The 21,004-nt window shown below is 47.9% G+C and overlaps 1 protein-coding gene across 3 annotated transcripts; it reads left to right on the top strand.

Annotated features, from left to right (window-relative positions):
* Positions 1-75: 75 nt before the first annotated feature.
* nprl3 (NPR3-like, GATOR1 complex subunit) lies at positions 76-19,401 on the top strand. Of its 3 annotated transcripts, none has more exons than XM_015360380.2 (14): positions 76-609; positions 1,113-1,182; positions 3,666-3,704; positions 5,047-5,179; positions 6,086-6,160; positions 8,435-8,588; positions 8,856-8,934; positions 9,223-9,360; positions 10,160-10,316; positions 11,949-12,055; positions 14,104-14,233; positions 15,981-16,170; positions 16,750-16,942; positions 17,665-19,401. In XM_015360380.2, exons 1-14 carry the CDS (start codon positions 459-461, stop codon positions 17,828-17,830), a joined length of 1,782 nt encoding a protein of 593 aa, XP_015215866.1. In that variant the 5' UTR covers positions 76-458; the 3' UTR covers positions 17,831-19,401. The 3 variants fall into 3 exon arrangements, with proteins under 3 accessions (XP_015215866.1, XP_015215865.1, XP_006637255.1); XM_015360379.2 differs by having other exon boundaries at positions 77-609; positions 8,853-8,934; XM_006637192.3 differs by lacking the exon at positions 3,666-3,704 and having other exon boundaries at positions 77-609; positions 8,853-8,934.
* Positions 19,402-21,004: the final 1,603 nt, after the last annotated feature.

Here is a 21,004-nt window from a genome sequence, read left to right as displayed (position 1 = left end):
TAGGTTCCTTTATTATAAAACATTTTCAAACGGAACCATTTATACGCAGGAGCTTTGTATACAGCCGGTTCCTTATCAATGTTACACAAAATAAGTGGAGGCTGCCAGGCTTTTTGTAAGGTGTAAATTGTAAATAAATTATGTACGTAACTAAAACAATTGGGACTGTAGTTAGACCCTTTTTTTTAATAGAGTGATGATGACGAGTTAAATGATAAGTACAGAACATTTGAATCCGCGAGAATTTGATTTGCACTCTCAGTGTTTATGATTATTTTCCTCGCTTTCTTATTTTTTAGCGTTGATAATGTGCAGCAGGTATTTAGTCCAGTGAAAACGAAAGCCGGAGGAAATGGTCACAAGCGGTCTCTGCTTGTGGGAGGAACGACAGGTTTTTATACGAGATTTCCTTTCTTTAAACTGCGTCGGCGGATTAACGAATTGAAGAAGATTACAGCATGTACACGCAGTCGGAAACGACCCTGGCCAAAAGCAGCGAGAAGACCAGCCCCATCAGTGTCATACTGGTGAGCTCTGGCAGTCGGGGCAATAAACTCCTGTTCCGATACCCCTTTCAAAAAGCCGCGGAGAGCAGATCTTCTCAAACAAGTAAGTGAGCTTTGCTGGCAACTGCCCTGCAATATAATGATCACAGTCATGCTCCAGAAGGTGTTGATCAAGATACCTTGTGAGCACAGCTAGTATGAACAGGAGTGAAGGGACCGTAAATGAAAGTAATGTTGGTGGCTGAAGTCACAGTGAAGCAGAGTAGCAGTCTGATAAGTGATCCATGTTGCTAAGAATGCATTCAATCCAGAAGACACAAACGCTTGTTTTGTGTTTGAGCTGCCAAGCTAGTTACAGTACATCATCGGAGAGCTGCTTTGTGCTGGCAAGAGTCACAGCAATCTGGAGTCTATCCCAGAAGCACCCTGCTTGGACACCTACCCCTCACCCGGCACGCACGGGGACGTGTCTCTGGGCCCTGGACTGCAAGAGTTGAGAGGCAGCAGACCCCACTACATCTACTGCATAACCCTCCAAGACATTTTACAGTTGGGGGTTATTGGAATTATTCAGTTTTAACACTGTCTTATCTTTATCCCTTTAAGATAAGCAGCGAAACCCATATGCTCTGAACACTGTGGCTGACCTCCCTGAAGACCAGGATGGAGATTCAAGGTACTGCAAGCAAGCACTGTTCATGAGTGTCACAATGATGTCAGACATGATTCGTTTCTGAATAAACACACGCAGCTTTATTTATTTGTTAAACAGTGGCCAAACAGTCACTGAAATTCCAAAATACAATTGTGAAAAAGATAATTACATGAGATACAGAACAGGTAACATGTCAGAATGTACTGAATATCCTTATTAGGGGCTGTATTGAACTTGATCATACTCCAGTTGTCCCAGATTTAGCTGAAGAGTTGCTGTGTATATTTCATTCTGGCTTTCAGAGGTGTCAAAAGCACCCTTAAAACATATGCTTTTAAACTTATGATGTGTGTAAGATGTGGGAAATAAGAGCCCTTCTTTTTTCCAGAAGAATGGTACATAGTACATTAACACATCCATTCTAGGAAAAAAAAAATGATTGCAATGGCTTCAGCCCAATGGCAGCCTCACTCAGCAGGATAGCAGTAGTTTTGTTACCCATCACACTGATCAAATGGGGATCAATTCACTGCACCTCCGGATGTTTCACTCTGTAATTTCCTTTCATACAGTAAACGCAATATTAAAATGTAATTTAGCCTCTAATGTTCCCATTTTGCGAATGAGCTGCCAAATTCATAACCTGTGAATAAGTTGGGCAGAATGCCCACAGAAAGAGCATGGCTCCACCCTGTTGTAACTGCTGGTTCTCCTGCGTGAAACAGGTTTGCGCGAGATTTGCAAGGCTGCCTTCTTTTTTGAAGAGGCCTCTGAGCATTTTTTTTGCAGGGATTTTTTTTTTCTCTGAAGCCGTACCCACTTAAAAAAAATGAGTAGTGCCAAGTTATTTTTTTTTATTTCACCGAGGCACCACAGGATATTTCATCTCAGGTTTTTCAGGTTGAAGGTTAGTGGTCTGGCGCCTGTTGCAAGAACTGAGCTGCTTCACGGTGCCTCTCTCGAGGTATCTCGTGATACCTCTGTTTCCTGCTCTGTATTAAATCTCGGCCTGCAGTGTGGACAGCCTCGGGCCTGGTGCTTGCTGGGATAGGCGGTGGCTGCTCCGCCTCCCTCTACTGGTAAAACAGAAGATGGAAGGATGGATAGATGAAACCTAAACCATAAGCTGGGCTCCAGTCTTGAATTTCAAACCCATTGCTTTGTAGTGGATAAAAAAACACTTTTTTTTACGATCCCTCTGAGCTGGGAGTAGATGCAGGTGATGGTTTTAGAGCCTGGAACGGACGGTCTGGTCTGCGTCTGTGCTGCGCTGCGTGTGTCTTTGTGTGCCAACTCAGGCTGCTCCTGCCCAGTAATACTCTCAGTTCAGGAATACTGTCACATCTGTCACGAGAGCCCAGTTTAGTCTGGGCTGAAGGGCAGCATTTCAGCATTTTGATAAAATGACATTATAACAAACCTGACAAGATTGTGAACTATGAAGCTGGTATATTGATGTTTGGCCAAACTTCGGCACATCTTTTAGATTGAGTAGCTGTTGTTTAAATTCAAATATATATTGATTCCATCAGACACTTTCTTTGTTTTAAACTTTTTTCAGTGCTCAGCGGTTTAAACATTTGCCATGAAATACACCAAATATATGTATATCCAAGCAATACATATATTTACCTTTTAAGCTTTCTGCTTATATTGCAATGAGAGATGTTTGTCTGGTTTTGGTGTTTAATTTTTGTGTTTTTATTTAAGAGTGACTTAAAAACTGCCATTTTGCACACCATTCCTTTTTTTTCCCCAGTTACTATTTGTGTTATCTGTCCCGTTTGTTTCATTAACGTGTCCTCAGAGGGGAGACAACAGTCCATTGTTTTGATTTGGTGCACACAATAAAGGTTGACAGACTCTAATTTAGCTCCTGTATCCTCGGAAAACAGCAGTTACACTTCCATAGAGAAGTGTGTGCTTAAGCAAAGGAGTCTTCAAACATTCTGTGGATATCCCCCTTGGAAATGTTGAAGACTGGCTTCTGTGGAGATTCCCCTTCACTTGTCCTGTGAGGGTAGAGGCTCAGTCCTGCTGCCTGTCTGTACAGCCTGTTCCTCTGGCAGCTTCCTTGACACCTGCCTCTGGTGGGCTGAGCTCCTCTGGCCTTCCCAGCAGTCTGCTTGGCACCCGTCGCCTTGGTTACCTCCACACCTGCCTGTTTCCAGTGTCTGAGCTGTTAACAGCAGCTGAAATTACAGGACGGACAGATTTCACGCCATTAGCAAATCAAAGAGAAAAGTTCCAAAATCACATTCGCCAGCCCTTCATGTGGCACGAGTCTTTACGGTTGTCATCGATGCAGTATGGTTTTTTTAATATGTTTTTAAAAGGAGCTGTCTCCAAGCTCTGGTTGCTTTTAAGTCATTCTTATGTCATTGTAATGCTGATTTTGTTTTTTTTTATTATCCTGTCGTTCACTGTGTTTAGATTGTTTGCTGCATTTTCTTTCTTTTTGTTTGCCTCTTGCTTTTTGGTTTTTATGCCTATTCCCATTTCAGAGAGCAAACTCCACTAACTGATGAACAGTTGGTAGCAGGGTAAGACTTAATACTTCTAAACCACTCTCCTCTGTCTAGAACACCCCTGTAACCTTTTACTTTCCCTAACTGTTGTGTCTGTATGCATATACATCCATTGACAGTGTACTGTAGGTAGAAATATGCTCGATCTGATTTGCTGGTGTGAAATGATTGGATTTGAACACAGCAGGTGTCAGTGTCAGTGGTGGTAATGCCGTTACTCCGTGTCTCTACGCAGTTGCAGGTGAGAGGGTTGAGCAGACAAACTGTAAGTGTTTTGCCACCGAGGAGGAGACGTCTGATGTCAAAAACAGAACACAGAAGAACGAGTAATGGCTAATTCAGCTCTGAAAAGTAGGGAGAGCAAACGTTTAGGCTGTGGAGCTAACCTCTACATGTTCCTTTGCAGCCAACACAGGCTGATACAGCTCCCCTCTCCAACCCCACAGAACACAGAAAGTACCGCACTTTAGTGTGATAATGCTGCAAAGCAAAAACACATGTTGCTGAGCAGTGGTTTTCACTATTTACTCAAGCAACTTGGCTTTAAACTTTACATTATTACACATGACATATACTTTAACACTGTAGCTTTACAGTATTGAGTGTTTTAAAAGCACAGCTGCGTGTTTAATCGCATATTGGCAGTAAATTGTAATCATTTACTTTGTAAGTCACAACAGGCCATCAGTTCTGCTGTTGGTGCCCAGCTTCCTGACTAGTTTTGATTCGTCAGTGTAAATGAGAAATTGCTAATCAGTCACTTGAGCTAATTGATGAAGTCCTGCAGTGGGACACCAACGTCTGTCTGTGAAACAGCTGTCTGTACATTGATAACACCACCGAGGACGGTGATCTGGACTGCCCTGCACGTTACAGATGTTGATTTTGTTCTTGTGTTTTGTCAGTGCTCCTGCATACAGACACTTTTCTTTCCTCATTCTTTTCCCCCCCCCCCACAGAGAAAAAACGCTTTCAAAATCGCGGTGAAGGTGTCAGGAGGCCAATGGCTTCTCACACTGTTGATCACGGGTGTGCTGATTCCCTGTGTCATTGTGTTTCTAATTGAAGTCTGCAGCATGCGCTATCCAAACAGACACGTGCCTGACGCTTTCCTTCTTCGGCACACCTGCCTCTGACACCATCTTCTCCTTGAGAACACATCCATTCCAACGCCTGTCGTATGAAAATGATCGGAATGCAATTCAGTTCTAACCTTTCTGCAAAACGGAGACGAAGTGCTTAATTTGAAGGTCCAGAATAAAATGTTTCCCTCCTCAATCCCGCCCTCCCCCCCCCCCCCTTTCCCTGGATTGATAGCCTTACGGCTTCCCTGCCTCATCCTGTTTTCCCCCGAAAGGTTTTCCGACATCATCCTGGCCACAATCCTGGCCACCAAGTCCGACATGTGCGGGAAGAAGTTTGAGCTGAAAATTGACAACGTGCGCTTCGTGGGGCACCCCACTCTCCTCCAGCACACCCACACTCTCCAGGTGAGGCTCTCTGTCCCCAGGGCCCTAGTGCCAGCACTGCTGCTCAGTGCCTTGTCGCTTGTCGCTCACACATGAATGTGATTGTTATCCGAAAACTTTCAATTGCATAATAACCAGGGCAGTTGCCATAGCCTGCACTTCAGTGCTCCCAACATCCTTTGTATTGTGGGGTCTGTTGCTCTTTTCTGTGCAAAGGTCTGTAGCTCCACCTAGTGGCGGCGTTTGTTTTGTCTTCTCAGTCAGTGGTTAACTGTAAGATTATCGTTCCCTCTCCAAGCACACAAGCCAGACTGTATGGTGGGCAGAGACAGATCTCTGCATTTTTTTCCTGCGGTGGTGTTTCTAGCTATGCACCCACAGGACTGTTGTTCTCTACAGTCTTCCTTGAAACCACATTCCCAAAGTGAATCAATCCACAGGGGCTGGATAGATACCGAACAGAACTGCAAGTCTGTAATTACTTGCTTCTGGATGCTGTAGTACCTTGTTTTTCACATACTTGATGACCGCGGTGTGTGGCTTTGTGCTTCAAGTTTATTTTTTATTTTTCTATTGATTTCTTCCCCCTTCCAGAGGAACATTTAGGTTACTCGTATTTTAGGCAGTTAATGAATAATACAATCATGTTTGTTTTTTAATTAATATGAACTGCTATTTCCTGCTGCCCATTGTCACTGTATAGTCCATAGCTTGAACATGATGTGCCCCAAAATAACATTCACTTGAATTTTTAATTTCAAGTGCAACACTTGTTTTTGTGTAAAGTATTAGACTGTGTTCTAAAGAGCAGCTTGTAGCATTTAACAGTGGTTGATTCACAGTTGTGAGGAATGCTAGCCGTGTACGTTTCCCCATGTTTGTATTGTGACTCTGCAGATCAGCCCGTGTGTTTTCTTCTCTGTCCAGGTGTCGAAAACGGACCCTTCGCCCAAGAGGGAGATTCCCACTATGATTCTCTTCAATGTCGTCTTTGCTCTGCGGGTAGGAAATGTGTTTAATTCTCTAAGATGGGATAAGATCACTTTATTGGCCCTATACAATTTCTTGCATTAGGACTTTTTCTTTTCGCATACCCCAGCTTGCTCTCATGTCTCCATGAGACACACAGACAGGGAGAAAAGCTGGGGGTCAGAGCGCAGGGTCAGACATTTATACGGCGCCCCTGGAGCAGCTGGGGTGAAGGGCCTTGCTCAGGGGCCCAGCGGAGTAGGATTCCTCTGCTGGCCGCGGGATTTGAACCGGCAAACCTTCCAGCCACAGGCGCAGGTCCTCAGCCACAGTGCCACCGCTCTGCCCATCTATACATCCCAGGGCACGAGCTCCTGTCCTGTTGACAGTTCCCGTTTTTATAGTATGGTGCCCTAAGACGTCCTTTCTCTGTTCCCACTCCACCTCCGTACTTTGTCGAGTCCTTTTCCAGCCGAGCTTGTGCTTGGCAGGGAACTGGAGCTGGAACGGTTCAGGAATGGGCACCCGAAGAGTGAGCCCAGCCTGGAACACGCTGTATGATAGCTTGCCCTAAAGAATGAGCGGCCCACATGTTTAAAGACACCTGCACATTGCTGCACAAACTGTTTTTTTTGTGGTATTTCATCCGTACGATTTGTGTGCTTTTACTGTATTTTAGAAAGGTGTTTGTTTGTCTTTTCTCAGTGTTTCATGTTTCCTTTCTTTTGCTTCCTCTTAATGCAGTTCAGATGTAAGAGGGATTTTTTATTGTTATTTAAAAGAACTGGGTATTTTAATAATACAGCTGTATTTTAAAATTGTTTTTCTGTATGACGGTTGTGGCATGAAGATGTCTGCTGTCTATAACACAGTTAATGTTGGGCCTCTTCGACACAGACGACACTTGCTGGCATTCTGATTGCTGGATGACTGGACCAGTATAAATGGCAAGTCAAGGAAATAAAGGACTTGACACCTGACCTAAGCAAGCATGCTATTATAAAACAAAATGTACCTGTCCTTTCTAACAGCAAAATGAAAAGCAACTGAAGAAATTATATTTGCAGGTGCTTGTTTTTATAGATTTATGCCGAAGATCATTGAGTTTTTGGGGGGTTTTTTTGCATTGGGAATGAAGGAAATGACTTTATGGAAGGGGACTTTTAGCAGACAGCGAGAGACTAGGTGCCCCCCCCCCGCCCGGTCGTCAGCGTGCAGGGTCAGGGCATGGAACAGGGAGGGGGCAGCTCCCGCCTGCTGTGATAAGCAATGGGACAGGTCATCTCTCCTGTGCATGCACTGGGCTGGGCAGGCGCGCAGGCTGCACATCATGGTAATCAGCCTCTGCAGCCTGCCCTGCCCTAGGCTATGATGTATTTTTAAGTGACTCAGCAAAAGGACTCATTTTCACAAAGTGCTGAGTCACAGTTTATAAGACAGGGGTGCCTATCTGCCTCAGTGTCTGTTAGGTTTATCTTCACAAGGTGTAGTCAGCAAAAAAACAGGCGTTCACTACCGCCCATAAGCTGCCCAGCATGACATGACCTTAATTCTGTGCAATTATTTCATAAAGGTAATGCTGTTTAAAAATGAACACAGGCATCTGGAAATTTGTGTTATTGTAAATTCTGCAAACTGATCTCTAGTTTTTAATAACATTTTGATTCCACTTTACAAGGGAATCCATATTTAATTTGGATTCTGCGATACAAGCCCCTTATATTTTTGCTATGTTTGTGCAAATACTCACCACAGTAGTCATAAGTATATGTTATGTGCAAAGTGTTTAATTCCTTTCTTAAATTGGAGCTTTCTGTTTATACTTAAAGCTGACGCGGAATTCTGTGTGACGTCTTGCCATTTAAGTTTCTCTTCAGACCAGAGGGTTGTACAGCTTTCTGCACTTGTCTCCTGAGCTGGTCCTCCAGCCGGCTGAAGGAAATAGGAACTGGAATTCAGCTGACTCTGTAGGCAATGAATAAGAAAGTCTCCAATTGCAGTGAGTTAGGTGCAGGTTCTCGTCCTTGTAATTTGAGTTTTGGAGTCTCGGGAAAAACTATCCTTCACTGTAGCGATGTAACTTTAAAGCAGCACACACTGAGCACTGTACGTTCAGCGTTACCATTTAAAAAGCAGAGTGGCTTCCACAGTGGTCTTGCACCGTGGTTAGCCCTGCCAGGGACGGATGTCAGCATAGCTGTGGCCTGGGTGTTGGGGATGGTGGCCACAGCTATGCTGAGTGTTAAGCTGCACGTTGCGAAGTCCAGGGAAAAGGTGGAGCGCTGAGCCCCCGCTGTCTCCCCGCAGGCCAACGCCGACCCCTCGGTGATCAGCTGCATGCACAACCTGTCGCGCCGCGTGGCCATCGCACTGCAGCACGAGGAGCGCCGCTGCCAGTACCTCACCCGGGAGGCCAAGCTGATGCTGGCCCTGCAGGACGAGGCCACCGCCATGGCGGAGGGTGAGTGCGCCCCGTGCTCCCCCTCCCCCCCGTGCCGAGCCGAGCGAGGGCGGGGCTGCTGTGACCCGCGCGCGTGGAACTCGCGGTGGGGGGGGGGGGATGTTTCTTTCAGCCCGGCTGGGCTTCTGATTCTCTCGCACTTCAGCCTGTTCAAGAGCCGAGAGGAGGAAAGAGCGCCGTCTGTCCATGCCCTGTCACTGTATGGCCACTGCCTCGTCTTCCTCTTCATCTGCATTCTCCCTTCATGTATCCCATTGTGTGTAGCAGACGGAGGCCTGCAGTCCCCCTTCTGGCAGATCCTGCCCAAATGCAAGCTGGCCCAAGACTTAAAGGAGGCTTATGACAGGTGGGTAGCCTTTTCAACTGGTTTAAAGGGTGAAATTGGTACCAGTTGAGGTAATACATCCAGCTCACACACAAACCTGCTTTATAATTCATTACACTTTTGGCGTCCTTGCACTAAAACAGCAGTCTCCTTGCCCATAAAAGACGGGAGGCGTGTGTAGTGTTGTTAACGTGTGTGTGAAACATACTAGACTCATGCGAAAGATTATTTCTAGGACTGTTTATGACACTGGCAAGCAGCTGCAGGAGAATCGGAAAGGAATGCAAGGTGTTTGCTGGTGTCTTGCAGTCTCTGTACCACCGGAGCAGTTCGACTGCACATCAACAACTGGCTGGAGGTGAGTTTCTGCCTGCCTCACAAGATCCACAGAGTTGGGGGCAACCACATTCCCCCCGAGGCCCTGGAGCGAAGTCTGAAGGCTATCCGGTGAGCCTATGGAAACTTTACCCTCCCCTTTAGTTTCAGTGCTGTCTTGGCTGTCCTTCAACTGAATAAGGGCAGCATGTTCCCAATATAAGATATTCATTCATATTGTAAGGATATGACTGGCTGGGTGAGGTGTGCCTGATGAAAAGCATAAGTGTCTTGGGATTCTCAGGACATAGGGTCTTGAAAGAAACTGTTCCCTTCTCTCCTGCACATGCTTAATCAGCCTTTAGCCTTTAGGTTTACAGTAGATAAACTTGCGCTGGCAACCAATGAGGTTTCACTGCCCCCTAGTGGTCAGAAGACCTACTTTTTTTCCCACTGTTTGGAACCCCTTCTCAATCATAAGCAAACAAATTATAGTAAATTATTCTTTGTCACTGTAGCTTCATTGAGCACAGGTCTATAACGTTACAAGGAGGCTCCCCTGTTTTCACATTTTATCATGACAGATTCTATATTAAATGAAACCAGAGCGTAAAAAAAATGAAGGAACACCGAAGTGCTTAAGAACAAAATGAATAGCACTTAAAAAAGAGACCCCGAGGCCCAGAAATTGACTTAGTGTAGCACAGCTCTCATCCCTGGCTATGGGTCTGCTGTTGTTTGTCACCTAGTTACTAGCTCTTCACCAAGGTCTCCAGGGAAGTGGAAAGATCAGGCTCTTGGGTAAAAGTAACTGTTTTAAGCCTTGCAGGGCCACAGTCCTCCCCCAGTATATCTGTTCCTACATGACTTATTTGAGAGTTCAGTGTCTGTTGGGAGTGCGAGCTGCAGGTGACCCTGTGTGTCCCTGCAGCCCCTACCATGCGCTGCTGCTGCTGGACAGCGAGAGGGCCCTGCTGAGCCAGCTGCCCCTGGACTGCTCCCCCGCCCTGGTGCGCGTCATCAAGACCTGCTCCGCGGTCAAGAACCTGCAGCAGCTGGCTCAGGACGCGGACCTGGCTCTGCTGCAGGTACACCTGCACGGACGCGCACACGCACACGCACACGCGCACGCACGCACGCACGCACGCACACACAGCGCTGCTGTGGTCCCTTCCCTGCTCTTCCCAGAGGCTCGAGAAGGGGGAGCTGATCCGTGCAGAAAACCCTGGGTCCCTAAGGACACCAGTTCTGAGAGGGCTGTAAAATGAACGGAACAAAAGCACAGATGCACACAGGAGAGACCATTCCGCCCTTCCAGCCCTTTCATTGGTGAATAATACTGAAGCGGATCGATAGAAGGATCCCAACCAGACATGTACGTAAATAATCACGGGTCTCGGCTTCAGCAGCACAGCTGGGTGGCTTGTTCCAGACTCCCGCCACCCTCGGGGTAAAGATGTGCTTCCTGTTCTCCGCGTAGTTTCCCGTGAAACTCTTGAGTTTCACAGGAAACTCGGGCCGAGTGAAACTCGCTGCTCATTCTGGATGGTGAAAAGGGAGAGACCTGCTCACAGCAGTTACACTTGCAGAGATACTTTAACTGCAGTTCTGTGTGGCTTTCTGGAGAGAGTGCACATGGCGATTTTTAGATCTTGCCTTCTTTTTTCAACTCTGCAGACGTAGTTTTAAGCTTTAATTAAACTTCCTAGTTTATCCCGGGGCCTAAATCTCCCGACTTGCCAATTTTTGAATTGTAGTAGAGCACCTTTGCTTTTATAATCATTCAAAAAAAATTGAGATGTTTTGGTATGTGTACTGAATAAGACTCCCACTTGTAAACTGGATTTTAGTGGTGATTTATCACTTCTTTAGTAAGGCTGGTTTAGGTTGGGTAACACTGACACCTCGTGGAGAAACTAAGTACTGCACTTTAACTATTCTACGGTATCATTTTGGTTTTATTTCTTAATTTTCCTTTTAACTAATTTATATATGGCACAGGAAAACTAATTGGAATAGTGCAAACAATAACGTCATCTTCCTGCATGTGTTACAAATTGTATTCCTAGCATTTAAACATCAGGGGTGCAGATATTCAGCACATTGAACTAGAAATGCCCTTTTCTCTGGTGAGTAAGGCAATTGTTTTTGCACTGGGTTCAGACACTTCACTGTCATCTGTGGAACTTAGCTGGTGGGGATTTATTTTTAAAAGCAGCTCTTTGTCCAGCTTTGCCCTGGTCTTCTTTACATCAATTTCCCTACGGGATTAATAAAGTACTATCTATCTATTTTTCTTCTTCTCTCCCTCCTCTTAACCAGTCACACCAAAAGTTCTTCTCTTTTTGAAATAAGAATCTGTGTCATACAGGAAAAACAGAAAAATGTGCATTATTCACGCCAACATCTGGGACCAACAGGATACACACCAGCCACCACAGAGTGTCCTGGAGCAGGAAAGGGGGCTGTTCTATAGAAACTAAGCTTAACAAAGTGAAGCCTGTTTCAGATTTGAGTCCCGACTGGTGGGTGGGATGATCAGCTCAAGGGAGAGGGCCTGGGGGATTGGGGTTCTTTCCAAACCTTTTTGGTCACCCCACATGTGGGACTGGCGAGTTCTAGCATTCAAAAGGCGTCCTCCACTGCAGTGGAAATAATGGAGTCTGGCAGGAAGTGTCTTGTTACACATCTGCAGTGTCCTCCTCTCTGCTCTCTTGCAGGTGTTTCAGCTTGCAGCACACCTGGTGTACTGGGGCAAGGCCATCATCATCTACCCCCTGTGCGAGAACAACGTATACATGCTCTCCCCTCATGCCAACATTTGTCTGTAAGTCTTGTTTGCGTCAAAAAAAAAAAAAGAAAGATTCACTTTTCCTTTCCCTGCCAAACGCCCTTGTGGTTCTCACCCGGTGGACATCTCCGGTGTGCTGAAAGATGCATGTCTTAGTCCCATGGCTGGGCTGTCCTGTGGCACGCTTTACTGTTTACACCCTGTGCGCAGGGTGGGGTCTAAGTGCACGTATGCAAAGGGCAGCTTTGTGCCGTCTGTTTCATTGTTAGAAAAGCTTTGCTGCCTAAATAATTAGGGTTTTACATAGACGTACGCAGTTAAGCATGTGTGCAAACTTATTAAGCCGTTATTAGCAAGCCTCTACAGTGTACAGTAACGCTGTAGGTTTCTTTCATCGCAGTGGGAGAGATGTTGTCCAGCTGTCAGGAGGTTCTCCAGCCCAACTTCCCTTGCTCATTTACTGGCACGCTCTCGATTTGCACTCTGAGCCGTAGGGGAATAAACAGTCTTCTGCAGATGAACCAAATCAGATTGCAGAGTCAGGCCCCCATGGCTTTCTATACCCGTGTGTTCCTGCACCAAGACAGGCTTTTTTGCGGACAGAGTAATTGTGTCCAAGGTATTGTATTGGAGCTGAAGCATCAAAGTGAGCCGCCCATCCCTCCTGGGAGGTAATGAATTCCTTGCTCAGCCAGACCTTTTATTAGCTCGGGCAGGATCAGCTGTGAACACACTCCCCCCTCCGAGACAGAGCACAAAGCCAGAGGTTTTCCAGCTGCCTCGGTCAGCGGAGCTTCTCTCCCCCAGCTGAATTTAATGGCAAACAGAGGTGAAGTAAAGTACTGTTCTTGAGTCGGTTCTGTTACAGCAGAGAAGGAGAATTGATTTTTTTTTCCTCTGGCAGGATGGATTGGAGGATGTTGATTATTCACTGACAGTGTTTTCCCCTTCTTTCTAAGCCTTTTCTTTATTGTCTCTGTTTGCATGTTTGGCTATTTTAATTATCTTAGAAAAAAAACAAAGCAACAAAACAGTTGTTGGGGATGGCTGGTACCCCACAGTAAGAGGGAATTAGTTAGAAGGCACATTGATTTGGGCGCCCATGGAGGCAGAGGGGAAAAAGCACTGAGGTTCGTGCGCAGAGGCAGAAAGGAGAAAAGCTCCCCTCGGAAGCAGGGAGTCGGGTCCCGACTGTAACTAATTCAAGACAAACAGAAGGACGAAGCGCCAGAGGAGCGTGCTGGCAGCTGCTGCGCCGGCCTGGCTGTGTCCCGCGCTGGCCTCCTGTGGCTTGGCTGTCCTATCGCAGGACAGGGCAGGCGGAGGGGAGGGGGCGGGGCAGCGTGCTCGCCTTGTCGCCACTGGTCTGGCCCCCCTCCCGCCCACTCTGCCCACAGCCGCTTGCAGGGAGGCATGCAGGGGCCCCTGCTGGCACCAGTTAGTCAGGGTTTCTCCTTGTGTCGCGGATCAGTTTTTATTCAGAACGCTTCCTCGCCTTTCTGATTCCCCCCATTAAAATAATAACTTTTTTTTCTTTCTTTATGTCGAGTTATGGCAAAGTAATAAATAGATATAAATAATCCTTACACTTATATATAGCGCTTTTCTGGACACTCCGCTCAAAGCGCTGTACAGGTAATGGGGATCCCCTCCACCACCACCAGTGTGCAGCCCCACCTGGATGATGCACCAGTCCGCTCCCCACACACCAGCTCTCAGTGGGGAGGAGAGCAGAGTGATTAAGCCAGTTCAGAGATGGGGATTATTAGGAGGCCAGGATCAGAAAAGGCCAGAGGAAAATGTAGCCAGTGAACGGTATAGTGTCCCCATCACTATAATGCGGCATTAGGACCCACACAGGCAGCAGGGTGAGCGCCCCCTGTTGGCCACACTAACACCTCTTCCAGCAGCAGCCTCAGCTTTCCCAGGAGGTCTCCCATCCAGGTGCTGGCTGCACTGTAGTGAAGTGAAGTTGCAGTGTCAAGTCAGTGTTCAACAGTCGGGTGAGTGGCGTGTCTGGTGTTGTGTCAGAGGCCTGCCGGACAGACAGACGGTAGTAACACTCCCTGTGTTTCCTCTCCTAGCTACTCCCCGTTGGCTGAACACTTTGCACAGCAGTTTCCGGGCCACGACCTGCCCTCCATGCTGGCCAAGTTTTCCCTGCCTGTGTCCCTGTCGGAGTTCCGGAACCCTCTGGACCCTCCGGTGGAGGAGGTCAGGATACGCACCCACCGGAAAAGCAAAGCCAGATCTTTAATTACCCTCATGTCATAAGAATCTGAAAGTGGCAAATTTCCGATCTCCGTAAGAGTTGGCGTGAAAGAGGCCTGATTGTTTGCACCTCTGGAGAGCGTTAGAAAACGGCTTTGAAACAAAATATCTTCTTGCTTTCAGGTTTCTTCCAGTTTCTGTGCTAGGTATTTTTGGATCCTTAGGAGACGCCGGATACGTTTTGTTTGTCCTTTGTGTGTTGTTCTGTGTCCATCTGAGTATTGCGGATCTTCTCTGCAGAGGTGTGCTGAGAAACAGGCATTCCTGCTGCGCCAACACTGCTCAGACCCACCTTGAACACGTACAGTAGGACAGAAGGGAAACGAATCGCGAAACCTGTACTGAAGTACCGCTCACAAAGCACCTTAAAGTCCAGCGTTTGCACTAAATGGCATCATTTTTATGTGTCTTGAAGCCAGTGTCTGCCTTTGAAAAAATATAGTGAATCAGAAAACATTTCATCAACTGTTTTTTTTTTTTTACAAAAACCCACATATGGTGAAATGAAACGGCCCGGGCCAGCCTGTATATTAAAGAGCAGATGAAGTGAGAGTAGCAGAGCCTTCCAAAGCTAATAAGCGGATCTGCGCTTGTCAGACCAAGGCCAGAGAGGGGTGTCTTTTTCATTCTGGCTCTCTGATAGCGAGTGGCCTTGGCTTGCCTGCCATGTCTCGCCCCAGCTTCGTCGACTCGGCAGCTGCTCGGGGCTTCTGTACAAGTACACCACAGGCCTGGCAAGTGGTTAGAGACAAGCGGGAAGCATTTATCGATACTGCAGCTGTGTATTGCCGAGAACTCAAAGGCGGTTCTGATCTCATTCTTCACTTACTCCCTTTCCTCGCATTTTCCTGCATCCGACCCTCACGATGGCGGTAAGGCCGCACCGACGAACTAAAAGCGCAAGACGTGGTAGAATGGTGATGTAGCTCTTAGGCTCAGGGTCGGAAGGGACACAGCGGTGGCTCCTCCCGTAGATACCCAGCAGAAGGGAAGGATCTGAGAGGTGTTCAGCTCCCAGTGGGCCTTCTGGAAGAGTCCTGTCTCTGACCTAAATAAAAGAAAAACGGGGAAGTATTTTTAGAGCTACTCCACCATCTGTATAAGAAGAGAAGAAAGAGTTATGAGACCCTTGCTGTCTTATTTTCTATTATATTTTTGCTTGGCTAACGTTCAGAGCATAGAGGTGATTTATCTGCAGTGCTGTAGCGAGACTAGGTCTGCTGGGGTGGATTGTAATAAGTTTTTATGAGTCAGCAGCGCAGTATGATAAAGAATATAACTCCCCTAACATATTAGGATTTAGTGTCCAGCTTTGCAGGGCTTAATTCCCAGGACTGAGTCAGAATTACTGATGAAGCCAGGTAATTGATCTGAGCATCTCACATCGCCATTTCTTGAAAGAAGCCAGGGGGTTGGCTTTGAAAGCGTGGCCGGGTAGCTCATTTCAGCCGCGCAAAACCCTTTTGCTTCAAGATACCTCCTGGTCTTAGTCCTAAATGCGTTTCCACATAGTTTCCTCTTGACGATCTCGAATACTTGAATTGGCCCGCGACAAACCCACATCAGGAGAGATCTGTGAGAGATGCGGGGTGAAGCCGTGTGGTGTTTGCGCACATTAAGGTTAAAGGTCAAATCCTTGCTGCTCCTTCGCTCTCTGACTCTCCTGTGCTGTGTCCCCCCCTGGTGGCAGGCCAACCTGATCCAGATGGTGATCTGGATGCTGCAGCATCGTCTCCTGATCCAGCTGCACACCTATGTCTGCCTGCTGGTGCCCCCCAGCGAGGAGGAGCAGCGCCCGCGGGACGAGGAGCTGCCCCTGGCGGCCCGCGTGGGGGGGCGCAGTCTCAGCACCCCCAGTGCCCTGAGCTTCGGCTCCCCAAGTACGTCACGTTGCTGCCGCCGCCGCCGCCCCCACACGGGCTTTTCAGAGCTCCGATGCTCCGGTGAAAACGCGTGCACCCCCCCCTCTGAAACATGGGAATGGTTCCAAACGAGCAGAGGCCGGTTGGTCCATCTAGCCCGTTTGTCCTGTGAGCTTAGCTCTTCCGGCCAGTGGCGTTATTGAGGTAACAGGTGGTGGCTGATTTAGTGTAATAGGACAATGTGGAAGAACATAGCTCAGCTGGCAGGAGTTACGGGGTTCAAGGGAAGCTCGCTGTCGGACGTCAAAGCGAGTCCTCGACCGCAGCTCTGCTCTTGACCCAGAAGGGGAAACAAAATGATTTGGCACCTGCTGTGAACTCCCACCCCTGGCGGTCTCCTCTGGGGATACGGTTGTTCTGCTCAGCCAAGTGTGGAGGTGGAAGTCTGTGCCCATTTTCTTTTTTTGGGTTAGGTGACATCCTGGCATTCGGGTTTCAGGCAGCGGTAGTTTGACGTGGCCTCTCTGGACACCCCAGTGTAGGTCTGTGGTTTCTCAGAGCTGACTGTCGCTTGCCTCCCCCCCCCGACCCCGCCAGCCAGCAGCGACGACATGACCCTGACGAGCCCCAGCATGGACAACTCCAGCGCCGAGCTGGCCCCGGGGGGGGACTCCCCCCTCAACAAGAGGATGACGGAGACCTTGCTGGCCAGCCTGACGGAGCACGAGCGGCAGGTCATCCTCAGCATCCCGGCCGCCCAGAGCCCGGAAGACCTGCGCATGTTCGCCAGGTGCGCCGCTCCCGCCCCCGCCCCCTCTGACCGCACAGGCCGCTGCAGAGCTAACCCGCCCGGCCCGCTCGCTGCTCTGCCAACACCGCGGCCACCGGCCCAGGGTGCAAGTCGCTCATGCACTAGCCCTGTCTGCTTGAACCTCCAGCGTTGGAGAGGTTGACGCCGCTTCCCTGGGGTTTGTTAGTCACTTGGTTCCTGCTTCCTAACTCCGGGGCACGTTCTTGGGGTTCAGGACATTGGGAGAGCAAAGGCTCATGGGTTGCTGGAGTGAAAGTGGTCAAAGCCTCCGCTGGTGTTTCTTAACCGTAAACCCTCTTGTAGGAAAACTGTAAACGTCTACTTTAGTGGTACACAGCTGAGGAATTCCATATGGGTGCTATAGGCAGCCTGTAGGAAAATGTACAGTGAGTGCACGTTCACTACACCCTGTGCCAGCGCCAAAGGTGCACCAGGTTTTTTTCCAGGACTAGCGGTGAAGGTGTGTACTGCTCTTTAGCTCTTCTGGTTCCTTCACCCTGATCTTCTTATGTCAAGCGCATATCCAAGAGAAACCTCGGAGATTTTTGGGGGGTGTAGAGTTGAGCGGGTGAAATCGAGATCTTGGTGAAGGAGTCTCGCCCGCGGGGCTGGTGGTGAGCTTGTGTCCGGGGGTTGGCGGTTCTGGGTTTGAGGGACGGCGGCGGTATGAATTTTGTGATGTCGTCCCCCCCACCCCCCAGGCTGCTGCATTACTTCCGGGGGCGGCACCACCTGGAGGAGATCATGTACAACGAGAACATGCGGCGCTCCCAGCTCAAGACCCTCTTCGACAAGTTCCGCAGCGTGCTGGTGGTCACCAACCACGAGGACCCCATCATCTCCCTGTTCCAGTCACCCCTGGACTGAGGTGGCCATGACTCTGCCAGCCGGCGCCCCGAATGTCATGCCAGCAGCCTGCCCACATCCCTGCCCTTTGCTGACCCCTGGCTGCCAATGCTGGAGCCTGCTAGCGGCGCTGTGGCTGGAAGGGTGATGACACAGGGGACATTGCTGACATGCGCAGGGGAGAGGCAGTCCTACTTTCCTGGAGGGATGTGGAAATTGTGTCCTGCTGAGATTTCTCAGGTCAACGAATGTTAACCAACGCTACTGAACCTAAATGACAGAGATGTCTAGCGGACAGGCAGCCTCACAGTTATAGCCATCAGCTAGCACCAGAGTGAGATGGGATTGCACTGGGCTTGCTGTTCCACCCACAAAGGTGAAACTGAAGAGGAGATCCTGCAGGCTTTGTCCTCGTCTCGCCAACATCTAGAAATCGATACGTCACAAGGCCACGTGGCCTTGCTGTCTTCACAAAGGAGGGGCCTGTTCATGGACAATCATCATAGACTCTTGACAGACCACTGCTGGCACTTACTGATCTTAAAAAAAGATGGGCCAACTGTGGAAATTAAAATGAAGGACATCAATTTATATGTTCTGCACTGCTGTGAATACAGTAACTAAACTGCTGCTTAACTTAGTTAATATACGGCAGGATGAACCTGGTTGCTACAAAACCCTCTCGATGAAATTCACATTACAGATTATCTGCATTAACCCAACCCCCTACTGCAATCAACAGCTACCATTCTTAACATTAACTCTGTATGAGGTGATGATTTTAGGGACTTTTGATCTGTACAGAAAACCAGTCTGAAAGACACCAGGTCCTTGCTTCACTTAACCATGTCACCTTTAGGACATTGTGCACAACACTGCCCTCCACCCTCTTTCTCTGTGGTGAGATTATTCCTTTTTCACCCAAGAAGATCAAAGACACTGTAATGCCCCCTGTAATAATGCCCTCGTTAATACTGTTGATGTATGAAGTTTTGCAATATAGTGCTCAGCAGCCCTTTAGGGTGAATATGTGATTTAAGAATCGTGCTATGAAGTGCTACAGAAGTCCCAGTGTGTGAACAGTGAGCGTGGACAAAGAATAAGAATAACTCGGTAAGCATGTCAAACACACGAGAGGCTCCTGCACACTCCTGCTCTGGTACTTCAGGGCTGCGGGCACTGAGAGGCTCGGTGGCCTCACATCTGTTACAAGACAGAAATTTGTCTTGCAGCACAAAGAATGCAAAGTCTCATCGGATGGATTTCAGAAACTCGTAAAATAGCTTTAACTAGATTAACCAAACCCAGAACAAGCCGTAATAATGAAACTTGAGCAGAGATTGATTTGCGGATGTGAGTTTTCAGGTACTTGTGTGTTACCGTTAGAAAACCAACCGTGTCCTGTTACAGTTACAGCTGGGAACAGCTGATTGACTTCTGATTAATGATGATGTACTGTAGGTAGTAGGTGGTGTTATTCTGAGATTCAGCAGCCTTCTTTGAGAAACAGCAGGAATTTAATTTCAAATTGTGTTGCAACACTGGATGATGCATCTGCTGTTTACAGTATTAAAACAAGTCTGTGACCATTCTGTCTTTGGTATTAATTACGGAAGATGTAGCATGCGATGTCCGCGCCTGTGTCACTGGGTTTCTGACACATTGTGTAGTATTGTGTATTGCAATGCTTCTTCTGATGATGAATCAGTTGTTTGTTGTGTTGCTAAGGTACAGGAAACGGGGCTGAGCTCATGCATATTTTAAACAGAAGAGGTGGAAAATGAGAACTGTGCACACTGGGTATTGACTCTTCATATTATCGGGTAGTTTTGCAAGTGAAATGCAAAAAGCAGCAGGCATGCTGAGGAACAGGTGCTCCCGATTCTCGCTGTTTTCCTCACTCGTCTCCCAGGCCAAAGAGTGTTCTTTTTTTTCTTTACCCCCACCCACTCCAAACAAAAAAGGAAAAAGAAAAACAAGTTATCGAAATTCCGCCAGCTCAGCGGCTCTGCAGTTGTCGAGATTAAAATGAGCTGCGTTCTTATTTCTACCCCCTACGCCTCCCCGCCACCCCATCTGTTTTTATTTGGGGGGGGGACTCAGAAAAAAACCCTTGATGACTGGAATTCCCGAGTGGAACTGAGGATTCTGCGGATCTAGAATGCCGATTCGAGTTCGCGTCCTTGTCGGCTAAATTAGAGAGAGCGAAGTTACAGGGGAGCTGTGAAGAGCCAGACCTGGGGCTCTCCACCCTCCCAATCGCACTGTTGTTTGCAGAACTGGCTGCGCTGGAAGAACACATTTTGCACTGAAGTCTGAATAATACAGCTGTAGTTGCTTTACGACAGTGCTCCTCTATTTACCTGATTTTTTTTTTTTAATTCAGGGTTGGGTGGTACATGTATCGCTTGCCGATTGTGATAAAATTGTCCTGCTTTCACGTAGCTCTTCAGTAGTTCCGTCAAGGGCACTGAAATTCCCCAACATGGTCATGTAACCCAGGCTAGAAAACGCACTGTAAGGTATAGCATGCTGTAATGACTGCACCAGACAGCGTGAGGGCTCCATCACCCTTAACACCTTGGGTTGTCATGAGGAGGAAGAGCCTCCCGATGGAAGCAGAACGATGCGCAGCCCTGCAGCTGGGCACAGCCAGAAGAAACCTCTTCGACAAGGAGGTCCCAGACAAGCGCAGGTGAGGGGCTCAGTGCTAAGTGCTCGGAGATGCACACCTGGAGGGGAATGGGTGGCGGGTGGTGTAGCAACCACAGCCGTCGGACTCTGGGAGACAAGCCCATGTCACAATCTGTAAACGTGCATTTATTTCCATCTCGGATTCCCTAGAAAATACCAGCCCTTACCAGAATTCAGTAACGCGATACAGACGGTTCTTGACATTCACGGTAAACACAGAGAAGCTGTGCTTTTTTTTTTATCAGACATAATGGATGACATCTGTTTGCTAGGGAAGCTATCATCCCTAGACATAAACTGTTGACTCACTTGCTTTGTTCGCTTCAGAGTGTTTCTCAACAAGAAAAGAGCAGATTTTTGGTCTCCCAGGGCGTCCGCAATGAGTGAGCTCGTGGGAACTGTTACCTGTTCACCCCAAACTCGGATACGGTACATTATGTCCCAACAGAAGAAAGTACTCTCACTCGGTAATGAAGAAGAAACGATTCGGGCTGGTTTAGG

Source organism: Lepisosteus oculatus, chromosome 19 (assembly GCF_040954835.1).
Source record: "Lepisosteus oculatus isolate fLepOcu1 chromosome 19, fLepOcu1.hap2, whole genome shotgun sequence".
Lineage (NCBI taxonomy): Eukaryota > Metazoa > Chordata > Actinopteri > Semionotiformes > Lepisosteidae > Lepisosteus > Lepisosteus oculatus.
The sequence above is the reverse complement of the archived record's forward strand: the minus strand, read 5'-3'. Positions and strand labels throughout refer to the sequence as shown.